The sequence below is a fragment of the Egretta garzetta genome, unplaced genomic scaffold (genome assembly GCF_000687185.1).
Source record: "Egretta garzetta isolate BGI_Z169 unplaced genomic scaffold, ASM68718v1 scaffold481, whole genome shotgun sequence".
NCBI lineage: Eukaryota > Metazoa > Chordata > Aves > Pelecaniformes > Ardeidae > Egretta > Egretta garzetta.
The window spans coordinates 167,714-189,772 of NW_009258681.1; the positions used below are offsets into that span (position 1 = coordinate 167,714).

The 22,059-nt window shown below is 55.8% G+C and overlaps 1 protein-coding gene across 1 annotated transcript in view; it reads left to right on the forward strand.

Moving 5' to 3' along the window:
- Positions 1 to 1,105: 1,105 nt before the first annotated feature.
- The window catches only part of ANK1 (ankyrin 1), a 53,435-nt gene continuing 32,481 nt past the window's right edge, over positions 1,106 to 22,059 (forward strand). The window contains 8 exon segments of the mRNA XM_035888677.1: positions 1,106 to 1,228; positions 4,327 to 4,419; positions 14,114 to 14,215; positions 19,482 to 19,580; positions 20,678 to 20,776; positions 21,478 to 21,576; positions 21,690 to 21,875; positions 22,014 to 22,059. The exon segment at positions 22,014 to 22,059 is cut by the window's right edge and continues 47 nt beyond it. Coding sequence (XP_035744570.1) covers positions 1,121 to 1,228; positions 4,327 to 4,419; positions 14,114 to 14,215; positions 19,482 to 19,580; positions 20,678 to 20,776; positions 21,478 to 21,576; positions 21,690 to 21,875; positions 22,014 to 22,059 — 832 coding nt within the window. The 5' untranslated portion in view covers positions 1,106 to 1,120.

Genomic DNA, 22,059 nt, shown 5'->3' on the forward strand with positions numbered 1-22,059 from the left:
TGGACCTCTCGCATGCTTCCTCTGCTGCTCCCGCTGATGATTCCAGCCCTCTGGAAGCTGAGGGATTAGCCTTCTGAGAGGTGAGGCACCAGCAGCTCCTATGGCCTTCCTGTGAAATTATGGATCACCGTGCCAGAAACCACAAATGCCACAGGAAGGCGAGCCTCCGCCTGGCTGCGCCCAGAGGACTGCCTGCTCCGCGCAGCAGAGCCCCGTTAGCACTGCAGCGCGCCGTTAGCTGCTTGTTTATGCCGACATCACTGCTGCGCTCTCTCAACAGGAGGAAGCAGCCTGACAGCAGCACTGGTTTTCATCCTAGCTGTCTCCGTGCGTGAATCTGAGTACCTTCCGTTATCCATGGCTGGGCAGCCGTAGCGGAATTGCTAAGGATTTAAATTATTCAGGTTCTGTTGCTGACTCAGCTTCACGTTTCCTTAGATAACAGCTTGTTGACCAGAACCAGGGAGCCTGGCTGCTCCTTGGAGCCTCAGCAGGTGACGGGAGCACAGGGAGTGTCGTCTTCTGTCAGCAGAAAGGGGACGTGCTGGAGTAAGCTGAACCCCTAGCGTAGCCTTGTCCTTGCACCGGGAGGGCACAGCGAGCGCTCGGAGAGGGGCAGCTCCCCTTCAGTGATTTCAGCCCTGGACCCCTCCTGGTGTCGTTTCTCAAACTGCTGAGTGCGGGAAGGGCTGCACTTCTTTCCCTGGGCCAAAGCTCCCTCAAAGTATTGAAGCCCACTGTTAATGTTGTATACCCTTCTCCAAAGCAATGTGTTTAAGGTTCTCTGCTGCACACACTGCACTCCCCGTTCCCTTAAATGAGAGGAAAAGAACAGCTGAGGACGGACTAGCAGCCGCCAGCGAAGTGTCCAGTGCCGGGAGATCGCTTCTCCAGTTACATGCAAGGTAACAACACAGAGGAAGGAGCCTTGCGTTCCTTCACAGCTACATCATGGTGCAGTTGGAGAGTTTCTCCAAAGGTCAGAGGCAGTATCTCCAAAAACCAAGATGATTTGTAACTGAAGGAGTAGTTTTCCTTAGAGACCTCCTCTTTCTTCTAGATCGCTGACAGAGCTCCCCTCCGCCCCGCCGATTCTGCCTGCAGCGGCTGCTGGAAGGCGATGGTTTTGTCTCAGGTGCACACCTGGAGCGCGGTAGCACCGGGGCTGCTGAGTCCCATCCCAGGGGCCATCTCAGGACAGCAGAGGAAGAAATTATTTTTGCTGTGGGTATGACAGATATTGTAGCATCCAGGGAACAGCACTTAATAATGGAACCCTGGCTTGCAAAAATCCCCTGAAGCCCGTGGGGGGGCACAGTGGCCTAAGTGGGGGTTGACAGCTATTATTCACCGTAACTCTTGGACACATTTTCTCAACATGAGTTTGCTCTTTCTTAGCAGGTATTCCAGTTGTGTCCATTGTAAACCATTTCCCTATGCAGAGTTCCAGTTTAACTCTGTGTTAGCTTCTGTGGGTGCAAGTGACGCTGACCTGTACGATCTCAGAGGCCTTTAGGAGGACATTCGTACGCTCGGATGTCACTAAGGAGAGGACACAGTATAAAATCTTAGGGAATGAGCAACCCAGCCGGTCTCAGTTCAGGGTCTGGAAACAGGTAAGTGTTAAGGAACTGCCTGAGAACTTCGTCTTTTGAGGTGTTTTTATGGAAATGGAAGGAGCTCTTGGGATTAAGAGCTATTCATTTATTAGAGCTGTATTTGTTGTTTTTCAAGCTCTCCCAGGCTCTGATTTCTCAGACAGGATTGTGCCCATATTGTTGTTGTTTTCCCAGAGCTGCAAGCTGTGCCAAAGATGTTACTGTTGGGTATAGCAGGCAAGATAACGGTGACAAGCTGCTAGTAAAGCAAGTTGCTCTCAGGTATTAATTTTCAGCACTGATACACACAACTCGCCTGCCTGCAGTTCGATAGGTGGCAGACAGAGATGCCTCAGGTGGTAATGACCAAATGAGACCTAGTAGAGGGATCAGTGGGAAGTGTTCAGAAGAATATGATTAGCAATTAGCGTAGCAGAGAGACCAGTTCCCTCAGAGATGGAGCCTGTACAGCTCCAGAAACAGTCAAGGACAGAAGTGGTTATTAGTGGATTACACACCTGAAGGCAAAGTGCTCTGTCCCCCCCTTTCCCCCCAGGGAAGGGAGGAAGCAGGCACGTACCTGCCCTGCTCACTCATGCGCCTGCAATTGCCTTCACTTCTAGAGCTATAGAAATGTGACTGATAGTGGGGTTAACCCTGTGTGCTCCATGCAGGTGCCTCAGGAGGGCTCTCTAGTGCCCTGTGACATGCCCGTCTGCCTCAGCTGCTGCTCCGTGGGTCTGCTGCAGCCCAGTACCTGCTGGCCCATGTGGATGTCACCGATAGCCTGGGGCACCTCAGTGCCCTGAGCTCTTGCTGTCTCCAAGCACCTCCTCTGAGGGATGGAGAAGTTGCCGGAGGGCTGTTTGCAGGCAAAACTCCAGGTCTCAGTGGGGGAGCAAAGGCTTCGTGGCTTGGCCAGGCTTGCCAGGACCATGCCTGGTGGCAATGTTTCTCTGTCCCTCAGTGGAGCTCTGACCTGCAGACATCCCTGTCAGGGGCTCTTGAATTTAGGCACTTTTCTCATTTCTCACGGCTGCAGAAAGACGCTGCCTCAGCAGTGAGGACTTGGGGCAGTTCCTGCCTGCTGCCCACCACGTGGCCTGTAGGCATGTGCCAAAGCACCCTGCGGTTGCCATTACAGCACCCCACAGTAACCACAGCTATTTCCTGCTCCACACACAGCCACAGGGTCTCCCTCCCTCAGCCATGCTCTGGCTGTGGGCATATGATGTGCATGAGGGAGCCCTGGGCTGGAGCCAGAAGGGGAGCGCCATGTCCCCTCCCGCACAGTGCAGGGCTCACCTCTCCACCCGCATGGGGAGGATATGGCATCCGTCACTGTGTAGCTGGAAATCTGGAGGACTGAGCCCATCGGAGACTGCTCATCCCTTGCAGCCAAAGGGTTTGCCACCCCAGGGATTATCCCACCCCTGAGTTTGCCTGTAATGGGTTTGTGAAAGCTACCGCTGCTCCCTTGTGCCTGAGGCTGCACAAATCCAAGCTAAATCCTAGCTCCTGCCTGAGAGAGCTCTCGCAATAGCGGGGGGGGGGGGGGGGCACCCATTCAGCAAATGGGTGGTGCAATCCCGCAGGCACTTTTACCCTGCTTTTCCCTGCAGCGTGGTAGGAGGTAACCCCGGAGGGATTGGACAGCACAGGTCTTGTTTCTAGGGCTTCGTCAAGTGAGTCTTGGTCCTGGTGGCTGCAGGACCTGGAGAAAGTTTGTGCTATGCTGAGGCAGCAGCTTTGAATAGGCTGATACACCCTGGCTGGTAAGGTCCTGTCTCCAGGGTGCAGAGGACTCGCATTTGCATTCATGACATGCGGTTATGCAGGGGGGGAGCAGGAGCTGAGACATCAATGGTGTTGCTTTGTAGGTTCAGAGCAGCAACACTTTTCAGAGCAAATGCAGTGTGCCAGCCAGCAGTTGCAGTGCCCATCCTTTTGACAATTCATGTCTGAGCTCTACCTGAACTGGAGGAGGAGTCTATTATAGCTCAAATACCAGAGGGATCCCAGACTTCCAGGGAAGTGCTGAATTTCACTGGGCAAGGGGAAGGTGTTTTCCTTAGACTGAGGTAAGGCCTCTGTTCTGCTCTAATGCTTCAACATTGCCTTTGCTCAGTATAAAAATCTCCGTTTCTATGTAATGCAAAGCATTTTTCCATCCTAACAGGTTCTCTTGGTCTACTTTTCCTGCCTCTCAGCTGGTACAAGCTTTCCCAGTGGTGGGCTGGGCTGTTTTATAGGCGTTCCCTAGGGAGACAGAGCTGGCAGAGCTGCTGGATTTTGCCCTCTGAAGCACAAGTGTCACAAGCTGTATTTATCTGTACGCTGCCCTGGCCTCTCTGGGTGTAATCACCTTGCGGCCTTGCATTCACTGGTTTGGTCCCAGTGCCTGGGAGGAAGTGCCTTGGCCTTCTTGGACCTGTACTTGGCAAAAAGGGCCAGGTGAATGGTAGCCAGGAATAGAAACCAAGCCGTGCGGCTCCCCTGCAGCCCCCCAGCGCTTTGTCAAGGCGGCCCCAGTTTAGCATCTGGATCCAGGATGGGCTTGGCAAAGCACTAGCAGCAGGACGCCTCCTGCCAGCCAGGCGTGCCACATGAGCGTCGCTCTGCGGCGTGTCACCCCGGGCCTGAGCACAGGGAGAGGGTGGGACGGGAGCGGTCTCCAGGAGGGCTGTTCCTTTGAACAATTGGTGTGACTCCCTTGCGTGTCTTTCAGAGAGGGCATGCACCAACCACTGTGGACCCCTTGCCTTCTTGCTGCAAGCAAGGATCTCCTGAAGGGATGCTGGAGCAGGAGTCTGCTGTGCAGGTAGAAGGGGGGAAGGGGCGCGTTCGTTGTATTGCAGGAGGCTCCAGGCCCTACAAAGGGCCTGGCACTGCTGTCACTAGACTTCATTTGCCACTTTGGTTCCATCTCAGTGTCCTTCATTTGGGACTGTGCCCAGCCAAGGTCTGTAGAGACCAGTGAACGATCTGGGGTCCTCTGTTAACTGCCTCTGGCCTGGCCCGCTTTGTGCAGCACAAACCAAGCGACAGTGTGGTTCTGGCCACAGAGTTCTTTCATTTTGCTTTGTATTTCTGAAGTTTCGCCTGCCCTCGTACTGTGTGCAGAGCAGGGTTCGTGCACGTGGGCTCCTCCCAGCTTACAGCTCACAGATATGTTTACGACACTCACTAAACCCTTCGTGTCCAGCCTGGCAGCTCTCCCCAAGCCCCTGACGTGGGACAACCTGTAATCTCCAGACTCCAGGCAGGAGCCTCCCTGTTGTGCTGGCGTGCAGGCGGGCAAGGCTGAGCGATAGGGCTCAGTCCTGCTGCTGATAAACCTCGTCCAGACTGGCTGCGCACACTTGGCTTGGCTGCAGCACTCGGTGCGAGTGGGCTGATCCGAGCTGCAGACCCTGGCAGCCCAGGGCGAGCTGGCTTTCTCCTGCAGCGATGCCATGCATTCGTTACTCAAGGGTGAGTACCTGAGGGCATGGTAAGGGGCTCGCTGGGCAGCACTGAGGGGGAGAGGGATCAGGTCAGTTCTCAGGGTGTTCGTTCGCATGCAGTTCAGGTATATCCTGGCTGTTAACATGGACTCAAGTCTGGTCCAGAGAAAACGGCCCTTGTTCCCAAAGGATTGTGGCTCAATGGACCATAGAATGGCAGGAAGGATCTTCTGTCCTTCCTAGGTCGCTGAGAACTTGCCTAAGGTCATGCTGGGAGCCAGTGGCAGAGCCTGGTGTTGAATCCAGAATGGCTAGGTCCCCCTGGCTGTACTCGCCTCGTCCTTCTTGCCACTGCTTTGTTGGCAGAAGGGACGTGTCCCCCAAGTGTTGGGGGTTTTGCGCTATTGCAATGGTCAATGTTGGTTTCTGTGTTATCATCTCTCTCATTGCACCCGGTCGGAGCCCTGGGGCAGGGGCATGGGATGACGTTTCTCGCTAGGCACAGCGCGGCCGTAGCTCTGCTGAGGAGCAGGCGGCTGTGCTGCTATGGCTTTGCTCGCATGTCCCCGCCAGGGATCAGCTGGCAGAGACATTGCCAGGCCTGTGCTTCAGGTGCTTCCTTCAGTGCTTTCTTCCCTGCACGGCTGCTGGAGGCTGCACACTGAGCGCTGGCCAGACCAGCCTGGCTCTCCGCTGCCGGCAGTAAATCTATTGCAGCCATGGCGCAGGGACCGTACCGTGACGCCTCTCAGTGCGCAGTCCCAGAAGCAAGCCCCCTGCCAGTGCTTCTGCTCACGCAGGCAGGCAAAGCAGGTATGGTTTGGCGCTGCTGAAGCTGAGGTGGAGAATGAGTCAGAACAGACGGCAGAAATTAGGAGCAGTTTATCAGCATCACTAGAACAGAGAAGGAAGTTCCTCCACAAGGCACCGGGCAGACCCGGATGGCACAGCCTGGACTCCAGCGCATCTCTGAGTGCAAGGGCACTGCCCAGAGCCCAGGGCAGGCTGGAGGCTGGTCTGCAAGGCTCAGTGCATGTCTCTGCTTTCCTTCTTGCGCTGGCAACCTGCTAGAGCCCTCTCCGCTCCCCTCTGTTCATTGCACATGCCTGCCTGAGCCGTGCCATGGTCTGAGGAAGGAAGTGCATGAGGGAAGTAGGAGATAAAAAGCAGTTGCTGTTGCTGCTGCATCTCTCAGCAGCTGTAAGCCCTGTTATGCTGTTAGAAGAGGTGTAGTGCCTGAGTGAAAAGCTCTCATGTATTGTCTTCAGTCACAGTCTATATATTTTCTGGTGAGGTAAAAATAGCTTTTCTTTTTCAGGATATGCAGAGAGCAGAGGCTCCTGCTAACATCAAAGGAGAGTGACAGCTTTCCCCCCGGGTGTGCGTGGCCTCAGCTGGCAGGAGCAGTAGCTGTGTTAATTCCTGCCTTGCTTTGGCTCTGTGTGGAAGGAACAATGTCCTGGTCTCCAGCTCCCTGTACAGACCCCTGGACCAGCCCCGGTTCCTCTCTCCACTCATTGCTGCTGGAACCAGCACTGTACTTCATTGGGGAAGCGATGGTTTGCAAATGACAGAACAAGATCTTGATGCTACTGCTTAGAAAATCCCTTAGTAGCAGGTAGGGACTGACAGAGGCAAGCTTTCACAGAGCGACAGGCTGTAGCACCAGGGGATCCTTATCAGAAGGATCAGTCTGCTGTGTTGGGGCAGTTCCCAAGTCCTTGCTCAATGCAGATTAAGCTGTTTCTGACACCCACCCTCCTCACAGTCCTGAACCTGTTCCAGCTTCAGCAGCTAGCAATGGGACCTGTGGGGGGGAAGGAAGGAGCCAAATGGCAACGCAGATGCTGTCTGTATCTGAATATGCTGTCTGTACCTGAATATGCTCAGCAGGGAGCAAGTTAACCTTGGCCCTGAACTGCACCACCAGCGACAGTCCAGAACTACCTCTCCTGTTCAGAGTTCACAAACCTGGACCTTCCAAAAGCCAGTTTCTCATGATTTTGTAACGATGGGGGATTGCGCGTGATGGAGGGGCGGCCTGGAAGCTTGCCCCCTCTTCAGTACTTTCAGAAAGCTAACTGACAAGTTGCTTCTCTTCCCACAAACCTGCCAGGGGCCCTCCTCCTTTTGCTTTAGGATTTCTCCCTCTTTTGCTTTGGGATTTCTCCCCTGCCAGTTGTGCTGAGTTCCCTTCCAGCTCTAACAGTCCCCTGCCACAGGATCGTGAGCAGATCTTTCATTTCCCGCATGCTCCGACGCTCCTGCTGCAAGATGGTTGGGGTCCCCCTTGCATTCTGGTCTGGGGATCTCTGCTGGGCATGTAAGCCATCAGCCTCTGCGGTACATGCTTTGGGGAGGCCTGGGGCTATTGTGAAATCTCCGCTCGCAGAAAGGAGCACGGACAAAGGGTTTACTCAGGCTGGTGCATGAAATGAGAACAAACTTGCTTGGCAGATGCCTTCCAGAGATGACTTCTTGTGCCTTGACTCTCATCAGTCCTATTAAGATCTGTGGACCTGAGGATGATTAGAGAATAGAACTTGGGCATATGGACTCATCTGTTTTAAATCATGTGGGCAGGGATGAAGATGATGAGAGAATAGAATTTGGGTGTATGCATATATCCTTTTATCTGATGAATTTTCCCAATACTTTTGCTTTTCTCTTTCATCTGGGCTTGCCTGGTAGCATGTTGTCTGTGCTCCGCTGGCTGGCTGGCTGCCTGAGGCTTTGCTGCTATGGCCTCGCTGGAGATGCTGTGCTCTGCTGAATGCTGCCTTCTACTCAGAGGGCAGAAGCCTTCCAGCAGCTTTTGTTTCTACTGCAGGGACCGCTGAGAGTGTCAAGTTCCTGTGAATACAGATAGGAGAGAAAGTTCCTGTAAGGCAGACAGTGTGATTTCTGTTTCTGGGCATTCTGAATTGAATCTCTGATTCAATTTTCCTGATCTTCCCTGATCATCTCAGAGACACCCTAGGTGCCATCTTTGACTGCTCTTGATCTTTGCAGTTGGTTTGGTGTGTATCCAGGACTGACATATTCCTCTTGTCTGATGAGAAAGGATCCAGGTTATCATCACCTGCAGACCCGAGCACCTGATGTCTGCAAGGCAGGGAGGTCCAAATGAGCTCTGGCTCCAGAGAAATCCCTAGGCTGGGCAATCACTTAAAAGTAAACCACTACACTGATGTAAGGTTTTGCTGTCGCTGCGGGTAGTAATGCCTCAAAGGTGAGGATTGTGCCTGCTACTGGACACAAGCCCACATGAGGAAAGAAATGTCAAAGCAAACGGTCAAGGGCTGTTGCAAGGTTTATTGCACCACCTCCCTAGCTGGAAGCACTGACCATGGGTTCCAGCACCCTGGCACTTACAACTGGAAGTGGCTGGATGACCTCCTAGTTGTGAGCTGGACCTTTCCACACCATCTAGGTGGGATACCCATAGCAATACATGGCTTTGGTGACAGGATTCAAGTTTGCATCTCGCTGCCAGTCCTGGGGCTCTTTGGTTGTTGGGGTGATAGTGTGCTGCTGAGCCAGCTGGGTGTTTCCTTGCTGGACCTCCGCTGTCCTCTGCTCCGTGAGCCCATGTCTGGCTCTGTATTCCCCTCTCGCTGGCAGACTGACCCCGTACAGGAGGAAGCGTGTCTGCTTGGCAGGGCCAAAAGCCGCTTCTGCCTCCCCCAGGTAGGGCCAGTGGTAAAACTGTGCTTTCCCCTTAGTAGCAGCAGCATCGCCTGACTTCTGGAAGGGATCGTGGCCCTCCTGTTGCTGTTTCTCTGCAGTTCACACAGCTTGCACATCCCAGTTTGCAAGACACCTCAGCTGACTTTGCCCCTAGTGTATCCCAGAGAAACGGTGGCACACGCTGCTCCTGACGGGGGGCTTCGAGAGGCTGGTAGAGCAGTGGCGCTGCAAACAGATGCCTGCAGTGTGCAGAGCCCGAGCTGCTAAGCGCCTTGCTGGAAGGAGCACATGGCTTCCAAAGAACACAAAAGAAAGAGACAAAAGAGTTTGAAGGTGCAGAGTTGCCATTAGGGGCAAAACTCATGAGACAGCAAGAAACTCATGTAGTGGTGTAATAGGGTGTAATTGCTTTCAAGATCTCTGCTATAGAGCAGCCATAGAAAGCTTTTCATGCAGCAAAGCCTGCTATTCCTCACTGGCATTTTCTAGTAACTAGGCCTGGAAGAAACAAAACTGAATGAGTGCCAGGGCTGGCAGGAGGGTGCCTGCCCCAGGGATGGTGTGCATGGGCCTGGTCTGCAACCTTCCAGTTTGTTGTTTGAAAGGCTGCATTGCAATTCCTCGTCTCTGGTGTAAGAGCAGCACTGTCCTTCAGCGAGACCAGAGACTGACGGTATGCGGCAGAGAGCAGGGAAGGGGGAAGGCAGGGGCTGAATGATGTGGCTGAGCATCGAGACTCTGGGAATTCCCTGTGGCACTGCATGTTTCAGTTGCAGGGCAGCTCTGGCTGCGCAACACCTCTGGGTAGAGCGTGAAGAACGTACAGCCCATTTCAACAATCCCGCAGTGACTGCAAGCTCAGTGCAAGCTTCCCCACGCTTCCCTCTTCTGTAACTAGTCCTTTGCAGCTCTCCCAATGGAGCAGGAAATAATTGGTTTCAAGCTGGTTTCAAGCATCAAAGTGCTTTGTTTCTGCAGGCAGCAAGGTCTCGTGGATGCTAGCAGCCCCTGACTGGGTGTGCTGCCCCTCATCTGCCTGCACTGTGGCCCGCTGGTTGCGTGGCATGGGCAGGGCTGCTCTCCAGGGACCACTGGAGTCAGAGACTTGTCGGAAAGGGCAGCCAGTCCCTTCCTTTTGTCATCCTTGGCGCTGTCCATAGCATGGCGTGTTCCCAAGCAGTCCCACAGACCTGTGTGCGCAGCCCTGCAGTGAAGGGGTCCCACCTCCTCTGGAGCTCCTCAGCAAGAAGCCAGCTCAGCCCTTCCTCATGCCAAGCGCTGTACAACCAACGAAGGAGTCGCAGTCCCTGCTCCGACCACCTCGTCGCTCCAGCAGAAGACCTGCAGATAGCAGAGACGAGTGGGCACATAGGGTAAAGAGGGCAGTGTAGCAGGATGCACGTGTGCCTTTTGCCAGTCTGGAACAGTGTGGTGACTTGCCTCTTGCCTGTCTTTGTGTCCCAGAAAACACTGTGAGATGAGCACAAGGCCCTGAACTCATTTGCACTTGGGAATCATCTACTTGCAGCATTTAGCAGCTTGTACAGAGTGGGATCTTAGCAAAGCGGCCATCTTTCACAGAAGGAGGCAATGTTCAGCCTCTCCCTTCCCTTATCAGTGATGTACAGAAGGAGCTGGTGGGAGCTCCTCCCTGGGTGGGAGTGAAGGCACTACCAGAAGAGATTAGAGCAGGACTTGGACCACAGCCAGAAGACAGAGCAGGACTATTGAACCCCTGACTTGCAGCCCTTGAAATCCAGCCTGAGCCTCTGGTTTGGCAGGATTTCCTCATCCAGGTCCAGGCTTCTCATGTTGGGGTGAAGGGGCTAGGAGATTCATCCGGCGGCAGCAATGCTTGGTGGGGCGAGGCTGTGAGGGCAGGACGGCACCCGTGAGTAGGAACAGAGGGAGCCACTCATCAGGGCCAGGAGAGGGAAAGGGAAAAATTCAGATTGTCAGCAAAGGGGAGCTTTTTCCTGAAAGAAAAGAAAGGGAAGGGGAATAGAAGCACAGTCTGATGTGCAGTGCTATGTTTTTTTTACTTTAGAAGGTCTTGGAGCACTTTGCAAAGTCCAGATCTGAGGCTACTCCCTCAGGGAATTGCTGGCAGCAGTCTCCTGACACTTCACAGCTTCGATGTCCGCAAGTCTGTGGAGCACGACACCTGTGTGCAGGATTAGGAGCTGTGTAAGAGCACAGGAGGTATGCAATGGCAAGTGAGGCAGTTTATTTTCTCCCCTGGAGTAGCTCCTTCCTGGAAAATTGCTGGGAAGGCAAAGGAGAATGGAAAGAAACAAACTCCAAAGAAAGGAAAACCAGTAGAAGCAGACTCTGCGTCTGGCAGCAGTTGCTGCATACCCTGGGGCACGTGGATAGCAAGTGACTGTGTGTGCGTGTGTACAAATAGCAGGGGGTGCATGCAGCATGCCCGTGCTATGCTTTGTGCTCATCAGTGGATGGTAGCGTGCAATGTGTGTGTCTGTTTAGGTACGTTGGTGGTGCTGACGGGATGTGTGTGTGTCTCTCTGACACACACATCTACTTGTGTCCATAGGGTCTCCGCATTCCTTACTGTCACTGCTCCCTTTTGCTGGAATTGAGGGGATGGCAGTGCCCCAATTCATACTTCAGTTCCCTGGCTAGTCTGGTGGTGTCTTGATCTCTGTGAGACCCCCAAGGGAAGTGAACGAATGCCCCAGTGATAGGTAGGCAGTCCCAGCGCGCGTGCTGACATCAGACAGGCAACGACTGCAGATCCATTTCCCCCGCTTTTGCCATCTGAGCCGAGCTATGCCCTCTCCTCTGGCTGCATGTGTTGTCTGTCTGCTGGTGTCTGAGCTCCTGCATCTCTCTATGCATCTCTGAGAGGTGCATGCTGAGCATGGGGAGCAGAAGGGCAGCACCCCTGAAGCACTCGCCTTCTCCAAAGCCCTGGCCCCCAGAATCCAGAGGGTGGGGAGGGAACCGCGACCCCTCTCCTCTGTGGCGGGCGTTACCTGTGCAGTGCCAGGCTCCTGGGCACGGCTGCGGGGCTGCTCTTTCTCTGCTGTTCCCGAGGTGGTACCTGCAGCTCTGACCAGCTCCCTGCGCTTGGCAGCAGTCATCTGCTTTCCGGAGGCGGCTTGGTATTAAATATCCTGTCTGACACAATAATGGAGAGAAAATGAACAAATTCCATTAGCGGCTGGCGATCCCTGCAGGGTCTGCGTTGGAGCAAGGAGGGAGCCTGTATTTTTAGATAGAATGCAATGTAACTTACTGGCTCTCTCAAAGCTGGGGAGTAGGTAACCAAGGAGGGAGAGAGGGAACACCAGGCTCAGGTTTCAGCTGAAGTGCCGGACTATGGCAGCACGAAAGGGCAGGTCCGGTCCAGACGTGGCTGTGAGTATACAACACACTTCTCCTTCGTGCTCACAGAGCCCTCTGCTTTGCTTTTCTGCTTGCTTTCTGCCTGTAGTCTCTGCTGCTGGGCGTGCTGGGGTTTCGGGAGCCCCTTTGCTGCTAGAGCCTGTAGAGTTTTACCATTTTAATCTTCGCAGCTCCGTGTGTGTCCCATGGGTGGGAGAGCCTGGCTGAGCTGTGCTTTGACTTTCCAAGGGGTTTGCTATCGAAGGTCTGTGCTGTGGCTGGCATGCCGGCAGCGTAGCTGAGGTGCTGCCCTGCCATTGATCCTGACCTGAGATGCAGGGGCTTCTAGCAGGGTCTGGAGTTGGAAAAGCTCTTTGCATTCAACCTGTTGCTTGAAGCTGTCAGTGTTTCCTCGCTAGACCCCCGACAGCACGCAGGGCTCAGAGCGCAAACATGCACTTCCAAGCACAGCGCTGGTGCTGCCTGCTGCCTCTTACGGTGGATCCTCCTGTACGAGCAGAGCCGTGAGGGGCCGCGCCGTGTCTCCACCAAGGCGGCAGCGCTGCTGTGAACCTGGGGGCTCTTCCCAGATGAACAGGGCTCTCCTCTGAGGTGGCAGCAAGCGGAGCCAGCTGGCACAGGAGGTCGTGCCATCAGCACGTGTTTCCCCCGCACGCGGAGGCTGCGCACCGGGACAGGACATGGTGGTGCTGCCCTCCACAACCCATCCCTCTGACCCGTGGGCTGCCCAGGAAGGGGCCATGGCACCCGGCCACTGCTGCGGGAGCCCGGGCTGAGTCCTGCAGGGTGTGCCCGGCACAGTGGGGGCCAGGACACCCTGTCTGTGGGCCTTCCTTCTGCAGGGGGCTGCAGGGTGGTGGGCCCAGGACATGTCTACGTTTCTCTGGGGTAGGAGGGTCGGGCAGAAAGGATGGGCTGGGGGAGGCAGATGGAGGAGAGCAGAAGGCAGCTGAGTTGTGCTGCTCCAAAGTCCAAATCTGAATGGCTGAGGCTGGAAAGAGGAGGGAAGGGAGAAGCCCTGAACCCGTGTGGTGCATCATCCTGCCTAGGTCTGCCTCCAGTGCTGTCCTCTGTGGCTGTGCTGCTTCCAGCTCCTGTCCGGGAGATTCCTAATCGTGGGTGCTCCTCTGCAGCCAGGCTGTGGGCACTGCAGGATGACCTGGGATGGCAGGGTGCAGGCTCTTGTAGCACAGGAGGTCCCTTGGTCGGTCCCAACGTGAGTGCTACAAGAGGAGTTCTGATTTTCTGTTGGAGCTGAAGGCCGAGGAGTAAGTCCTGCACCCGTGCCATGGCTGCCTCATGGCTCCTTGCTGCAGAGACCCCTTTGGGCTCGTAGTTACGGTCTAAGGCCCCAGCCTCACAGAGCCATGCCATTGCATTTCCACCCCGTTATTCTCCAGCTTCTGGTGAGCCATCCCATGGTCTTCATTTGCCGTCTTACACTGCTAAATATGTGCCTTGCCTGGCGTGGCTGTGTTTTAGTGGTGCAGGGAGGCACGGCCTTGTTTCTGTTGGAAAAGAGAGTTGTAGCTTTGCGCTGCAGGGTGCTCAGCCAGGGTCACTCTCGCCGCCGCAGCTGCCCAGCGGTTTCTGGGGGACAGCGGGGTGGGGTCACCGCAGTTGTACCCTAGGCCTCGTCCATCACTGCGGTCTCTCAGCCAGGACACGGAGGCGTCTCGGGGGCCGGGGAGGCTGCCATGGTTGCAGGAGTCCCCTCAGAGCTCCCCCCCTACCCCTGCAGTGCTGGGACGAGCTGCAGGCCTGGCGTGGCTCTCCTGCCCCATCAGCTGGATGCTCTTCACTCCGGGGCCCAGCCCTGCTTCCTTCTGTCCGATTTGGGGCGCCTCAGCCTGCCCCAGCAGTTCCCACCTTGACCTGCCCTGCCGCTGCCTTTTCTGCCTGGTCTCTGTAGCCACGTTCTCTGCAAAGGAGTGAAGGGCTGGCCCTGTGCTGGTGACGGGGGAGAGCAGGGGGACTCTGCGTCTCATGCTTTTTCTTTTTTTCCTCAAGGCCGATGCTGCAACAAGTTTCTTGAGAGCTGCAAGATCTGGGAATCTGGACAAAGCCTTGGATCACCTCAGGAATGGGGTAGATATTAACACCTGTAACCAGGTACGTGAAACCCACAGGGCTTCTGGTACCATCTCTAGTTCATGTGAAGCTGTGCCACATCGTGGCTCCCCCAGGCCAGTGACAGTCACGGCACCCCTACACTGCTCCCCTAGGATGGAGGCGGGGAGGTTCCCCGCGGCGCACGCCCGCTCTGCGTAGCTGACTGGGAGCGCCTGCCCTGACCCCACAGTCTTACCTGCTGTGGAGCAGAGCAAAAAAAAGTTGGCTGGTAAAAGGCTGCCTGGAAGAGGAAGGTTAAAAACTTTGTGGGAGAGGTTGCCTGTCCTGACCCCGCTCCCCTCCTGCGCCTGATGTGCCTGGCTCCTGATGAAGCATCGGGGGGAGACAAAAGAGGTGCTGGGTTCGGTGGAGTGCAACGGCAACTTTGCCACGCGGCGGTGATTTCCTGGGGACGATCTGCTCCGCAAAGGCATTGTGCAGTCCCCCGGCACGTGCTGCCAGAGCCGTGGCGTGCCTGGCTGAGGCGTAGGCGTGCACTGCCCTGGCAGAGTGCAGAGCCGTGGCTGCCAGCACGGTGGGGGCATGCCTGGGGGGCAGAGTTGAGTGTCCTGGCAGCCCCCATCGTCCTCTCAGCTGCACCACCCCCTGCCAGGCTCCAGGCAACCTGCAGCCCCTTGTCCCTGCCTGTGCCAGGCAGCCGGCGCTGGAGCTCCTCACCAGGACTGAGCCCCAGGGAGAGGCCACGCAGGAGAGACTGCAGGTCCCTTGCTGGGGAGGTGCCCACCGCTGAGCTGGGTGGAAACGGGCTCTGTGCTGAGCAAGAAAAGGGCTGACCAGAAGGCAGACCTGGACCAGTTGTCTTTGGGGCAGGGAGGGCAGCAATAGCTATAAAGAACTGGGGAGCCTGGCTGTACTGGCTGGAGTGCAGCAAGGGGCATTAACAGATAAGCAGAGAGGGAGATCTGAGGCTCCGTTAGGGTGACGAGCAACTGGGAGAGCTGGGAGGGGCTCAGCTGTGTATGGGGGGGCAGAGCAGGCAGCTGTGAAGGGGGTAGCACTGTGGCTGGGGCATTGCAGGCATCGCTCCTGGGGATATTCCCCTTGCCTGCAGTGCTCAGGCTTTCCGATTCCCAGAAGCTGCAGCTTAACACAAGCAGGGGATGTCTGCAAAATGCCTGTCTTGGTGGCCTGGGAGGTGTTGGGCAGGCGGAGCTCCTCCTAGGCCAGAGCCGAGACAGGCCTGCCCCAGGGAAGGAGAGCTGCAGGCACAGAGGAGCTGTTAGCACGTAGCCGACAGCACGTTCCGTGTCTGTGTAGCTGCCAAATGCAAGCGGCTCAGCCTGAATCAGGGTCGGTGCTGCAGGGAGAGACCCAGGGGGCTTGGGCAGAGCAGGGTGGGCAGACAGACTGCACTGTCGGCTGCTTTCCAGGGCAGTGGTGATGCTGGGGAGGCTGACTCAGCACGTAGCACAAATGGATATTCACTGCGTTCAGTGTCAAGTCCCCAAACCAAGTGTCGTTCAAGACCCACTGGTTTGTGCGCTGCAGCGGCCGGTGCAGTTACCACAGACAGGTTCCCACGGGAAATGTCACCGGCTCCTTTTCTTTTCTGATTGATGGTACCATGCAGGGTTGCTGGGCTTCTGCAGGCCTCTGGGGCACAACTGCAGCTTGGTTCTCCTCTCGGGGACACTAGATAAGGTTTGGGGAAAGCTCAGGAGATGCTTATTTTGTTTATCGCTGTATTATCTGGATTATTAGTTCAGAACCAGCATCCAGGTACTCTCAAAGACTTCTATCGTGGGGGACTTAGATCAGAGTGGTCTTGTAGGCAGAAGGGGTGGAAGATTTTTCAGAGTCCTTTGAAGGTGAGCTTTCCCACAAGGTCCTGTTGGTGGGTTAGAGGCTCTGACCTCGTAACCGTTTTGGAGTTGTACAGGGTTTGAAAAGAGGAGAGGCCATGAGACACACTTAGCGCTGGGCTGCGGGACTTGGCTCGCCCTCAGCACTGAGCAGCCCGTGTGCTTACAGCTGGCAGGATCTTCCAAGCTGCTGTGCTTCGTTTCAGAATTTGGCCCAGCCATTCAACCCAAGTGCTGCTCCTAGTCTCTCCTGGGGGAGCAGAAGCCCCTGTATCCAAGCCACAGCAGCAGTCACACTGCTCCTGCTTCCAACGCTTAGCTACAAATGAGCAGAGACAAAGAGGAGTTCGGTGCACCCACTGCTCCCTTACAGACCTCTGGGAGAGCAAGGCACAAGGAGCAGGCAGACCCTGCTGCTGACGTCCGTGCCGCGCTCCTCTCCAGGAAGGCCTGGGGGTGCTGCCATGTGCGGCACATTCCTGTACGCCCTGCGTGTGCAAAGGCTGGAGCGGAGCCTGGCGGGGAAAGCCGCCTCACCTTGCCTGTTCACCCGTGGCTCAGAGCATTCCCTCCTGCCCGTTTCTGGGGGTGTCTGGAGGAGCGAGGCAGGAGCACGTGGGGCTGTGTTTGGCCACTCCGGCCTGTGCCTTCTGAGACGGGAGACTCCGCAAGCAGAGCACACCATGGATGTTCACTCATTTCCAATGACAAGCCTAACAGCAGAGGGAGGATTTCTACGTCCACTGCTCCTGCATTGCTCTAGTGCAGAGGAACGTGTAGTTCTGGAGAGGGCTCTGCAAAGAATTAGAACAGGGAGACCCAGCCACAGGCTAAAGACGGTGCCTTTGAACTTCTTCCTAACCCAGAGAGACGGTCAGTCATCAGCCATCTCCACCGACTGGCTGCGAGTCCTGTTGCCAGCCAGATTTCTGGTGCTGGTGAGGGGATTTAACGCCTTGACGGGAAGCGTGTGGCTACAACAGTATGAGGCGCCTCTTTCAGTGACATCTTTGCACTGGCTCCTGCCATCTCCCTGAGGTTAGATGGCACTTTGGGGTTTCCTTCTGAGGAATATCAGACCTGTGGGAAAGGTCCAACCTCACATGTCCTGTATAGAATAAAGAGGGATATATGTGGTCAGACCTATCCCACAGGCCCTGTATTCTTACTCAAGTGCAGAGACCTTGACATGCCATCTGATCTTCATCCCACCGATTTCATCCCCTTCATTGCTGCCATCTTCATCATCCACTGCTTCCGTGTTTCGAATTCCCGCATGCTGCCGTCTCATCCATGAGGAGCTGGAGGCCTGAGGACGAGCGCACCTTGCTGCCAGGACCCTCGCCATCAGGGAAGAGTGCTGTGCTAGCACAGGGGTGCCAGGAGAGGGTCACTGTCGGGGGGGCCAGTCACAGTCCTGAGGGGCAGTCCTTTGCTTTGGTGCAGACTGAGCGCAAGGTCCTGCCTTTTGTGTTCTTCTGTAGGGCTGCGTTTGTCGCATCGGCAGCCAGTGACTGGGATTTCTGGGAAGCATTTGCGGCACTTAGTGAGGGGAGTACAGCACCTTTCAAATTAAGCACATCCCGTGGCGGTTTTGGGTCAGATGAGCTGTCAAGCCAAAGCAAATGTGCAAAGCAGCCCATATTGTTCCTGGAGCAGAAATATCAATGGGCCGCTGGGAAACAATCTTCTGCAAACATTGCGCTTGTTGCTGTAAGGCCAGAGAATAATGATTCTTCACAGGTTTTCAGCATTTAAAAGGCTATTTATTAATCCCTTGCGTAAAAGGGCGTGTGCCGAGGAGAGCAGCTGAGCATCTGCGGGCTTGCACTGCGGGCGTTTGTTGCATGAGTGTAACCGAGAAAAAGCGCGTGTCTGTGGCCGCATATCCGACCTGTGAGCTCGTGAAGGTCAGGGCGTCAGCGACCGGCTGCGTGGGGTTGTGTAGGTGTGTCCCAGTCGGAGATGCTGGGCTTGACCCAGGTGATGGGCTCAGTGTAGCCAGGCCTGGCTGGAGACCTCTTCGTTTTGGTGCCCCTGTTCTGTGGGTGTTGCAGCATTCCCACTTCATTTTCCCTGGGAAGCAGGCTCTGGGGGACTTTGGTGCTCTGAGGACGCTTGGGTTTTGCTCTTTGTGCTGTAATCTTAGTTGAACAAAAGTCTGTCACACTGACTATGATCCTGGATAGCTGGTGCTTTCAGCCAGAGAGGGTGAAAAACCTGTCTCCATTATTTCTGACACCCTCTTCTGCCTCCCAGATGTGAACAAAAGGGCTGGGATACTTGCTGGCAAAGAGGTTAAATACTTGCGGGCAATTTCAGGTGTCACTTCCCCATCCCTCGCTTCTCCCAGGTGGATGCACTATGTTTACTCACCCCTACGCAATGCTGTCACGTGGCAGAGAGACGCCAGCTCCCTGGGAGCACACAGTCCTGCCCAAGTACCCCACCTCCCAGCCATCTGTTCCAGCTCCTGTAGATTGCTGGAAGGTCACTTCACAGAATTGCTTCATCCCCACCTGAATATAGGTAGGGGAGCAGAAAACGCCCGGGGAGGCTCCAGCTCCAGCCCTCAATGCTCCAGTTAAACTTAGAACAACCAAATTTAATTCACAGCAGTGCAGGAGCTTCCTGGGGCTGGTAGAGCTTAGCAGTAGCACAGCCAACACTTCCTCTGCGCCCTTTGCTGCAGCTGAACTCGGAGGGAGAAAAGCCGTCCCTCTCCTGAGCAGGGGCTGCAGGATGGGGCTGGTGGCAGCCTGCAAAGCCAGGAAGAACCCAGCTGCTGGACTGGAAGCTCCTGAACTGCTGTGAATTAAATTTGGCTGCTGCTTGATAAAATCATTGTCCCAGGCAGAGCTGCTCACTGCACTTCTGTCTGTGTAAATGTTAAAGAAGTTTAAGGTTTGTATGCGCACTTACGCAGCAGCCCTGGTGCATCCTCACTCTGGGCCATACACAAAGCTCAGCTCTGTGATTTAGGTTTGAAAAGCCTGAGTGCGGGCAGGTGATCCCCGGGAGGGACACCCCAAGGAAAGTCACTTGAGCAAAGGCAGGAATTGACGTCAGGGATGCGCTATGAGCAGGGAGGACCGAAACAGTGCCTGTGGCACCAAACATATACACGCTGAGCTGTGGTGCCACCCATCCATAGGAAGTCATCTATGGGGGCTGCGTGTTTTGCTCATGGATAAACCTCCAGTCCGCCTTCAGCTGCATGCGGTTGCCCTGGCAGCATGGAGCCAGCCATGGCTGTCATGCGGGATGCCAGCGCAGGGCTCGAGGGCAAGGCAACACCTCCTGCTCCCGCCAGCCTGGGCTTTCTCCAGCGTGGGCCAGGTGCCCACAGTTGTGTCTGCACAGGAGCTCAGAGTGGGGGCTCCCCAGAGAGCCCCAGCCCCAGCAGGTGACTAACGCCCCTCTCCTACCTTTGCTCCCTCCAGAATGGGCTGAACGCCTTGCACCTGGCCTCCAAGGAGGGCCACGTGAAAATGGTGGTGGAGCTGCTGCACAAGGAGATCGTGTTGGAGACGACAACCAAGGTGAGGACAAGGGAGTCTGGTCGCATTAGTCACAACTCCGCACCCTGCCATTGCTGCCAGACACACCAGCAGCAGCCGGGCAGTGAATCACGCTGTTTGCTTTCAGCCCCTGGAAAGGCTGTGCTGGTGGCAGTGCTGCTGGGCTGGGGCCGGGGGACCAGGCTCTGATTTTGGCGCAGCAGAAGCCATGCTGGGCACCTCCAGGTGGGTGGGAGGTTCCTCTCCACCCATGCCTCTCCTCCAGGAGGGCCATAGGGGCCACTGTGAGCTCAGGAGGGGAGCAGCAGAAGCCACAACATGAGCCGGTGCTCTTTGCTCATCTCCTCCTGGCACTGGCTGCCGGCTCAAGTCAGCCCTCACTGCCCCGGGGCAGCCCCTGTGTGCTGCAGCACCGAGGTGGCCTTGGTACCACCGTTACAAGCCCAGAGAGCTCTGGTGCTCTGTAAATAAGACAGAATTCTCTCCCTGCATTGCCGTGGCAGAGTGCGGTTCTTGCTCGGTGACAAGCGAGGCAACCGTGCAAGCAAGCAGGGCTGACAAACAAGCAGCCTCCAGCACCGTCTGAAGGGCTGAGAGAGCAAGAGGAGGCCTGGCTTGCCACCTCCCCAGTGCTCTGGCAGGGCTCAGGGTGAGGAGCAGAGGCTGGCATTCTGCCACACCACCCAAAGGCACAAGTTTTAAGAGCCTGTGTCTGCATTTTCCAGCCTGCTTATCATCCCTTAGCACCGCTGGGATGCCTTGGCTATCAGGGTGCACACTGCAGTTTTGCCTGAAGGCTGCCAGCTCAGCCCCCCCCATCCTCCCTCCCCTCCTCATCTCTCGGTGCTGGAGATACACAGAGTCTGACAAGCATACAGCTTTTGCTGCCAGTAACTCCATGGGAAAGATGAAATCACTCTCTTCCCTGGCCAGCAAATGTGAAGGGTAGCTGCCTGGTCTGTAGCAGGGATGGGGCACGGAGCAAGGGCTGCATGGCCCCCCAGGCTTCCCCTGGCCAGCTGCTCTGCTTGCACGTGTGTTAGCACATGTCAGGCCCATCTTGCCCTGGCATCCTGGGCTGCTCCAGCCCCTGAGCGCTGCCCTGTGGTGTCTTTCAGAAAGGAAACACAGCCCTGCACATTGCTGCCCTGGCTGGACAGCAGGACGTGGTCCGGGAACTGGTGAACTATGGGGCCAACGTCAATGCGCAGTCACAGGTAAGGTGACCTGGGCTGGGTGGGAAAAGCACCCGATGTGCAATTATGGTGATGACCGCACGGTGGGAACTGCCCAGCATGGGCGCTTCAGCGTCCCTTTACAGCTTCTCTCTGGTCCTGGGCAGGGGCAGGGGCAAGGACTGCTCTGCCAGACTCCTGAAAGATGATGAGTGTGCAAGTGGTGGGGAAGGTGAATTGAGGGATATGGGGAGACCAGCATGGTGTCTCTGCCGGGGGAGTCCATGGCAGCTCACACAAGCACGCTGAATGCATCCCAGGAAGGCTCATGGCTGACGCCTCCCTGGCATAGCCATGAGGTCTCCAGCAACACCAGCAGCTCTGCACACTGTGCCTCCTTTGTTCTCACTTTCTTGGGCCTGCTGGGGCTGCAAGATCTTCAGCTTTTGTCTGATGGGAGAAACGTCCCTGAAGCAAGGGAGAGGAGTGGCAGTGAGTGGAAGGCAGTGTCTCCTGGGGTGGCTACTGTGAATCATCCTCTGGTTCTTTCTAGGCATGGGGAGCCTTGGGCTCCAGCTCTCCATGATTGCTCCACCACTGCCAGTTTTTAACTTTTTCCCCCACCCACACCGTGTATGCTTTTGCCCCAGTTCAGTGAGCTGGGGATGGGGGTGGTGATGGGGCGTAGGCCTGCAAGGAGCTTGAGGAAGAGTTGTGTGATGTGCATGGCTCTGTGTTTGCAGAAAGGCTTCACACCCCTCTACATGGCAGCGCAGGAAAACCACCTGGAAGTTGTCAAGTTCCTGCTGGAAAATGGAGCCAACCAGAATGTAGCCACAGAGGTGAGATCCTCGGGGAGGACCCTAGGGCCCTGCTTGTTGGGGCTGCTGTTGGATGTGCCCGGTGCTGCCATGGCTCCTTGGCTCTCCCCCTCTCACCTGCCTCTCCTTGGCAGGACGGCTTCACGCCTCTAGCTGTGGCTCTGCAGCAAGGACATGAGAACGTGGTTGCTCACCTTATCAACTACGGGACAAAGGGTAAGGTCCGCCTGCCTGCCCTACACATTGCAGCCCGCAACGATGACACTCGCACAGCTGCCGTGCTGCTGCAGAATGACCCCAATGCTGACGTCCTCTCCAAGGTGTGTGGCTTTCCCATCCTGTCTCTGGGAGCTTTCCCATGTCCCCAGGGAGAACAGCAGCTTGGTATGCTGTATTTATCCATCCTTTCAGCAGGGAGCATGTGTCTGGCTGGGCTGATCCCTCCTTCTTTCCCCTAGACTGGATTTACCCCCTTGCACATTGCAGCCCACTACGAGAATCTCA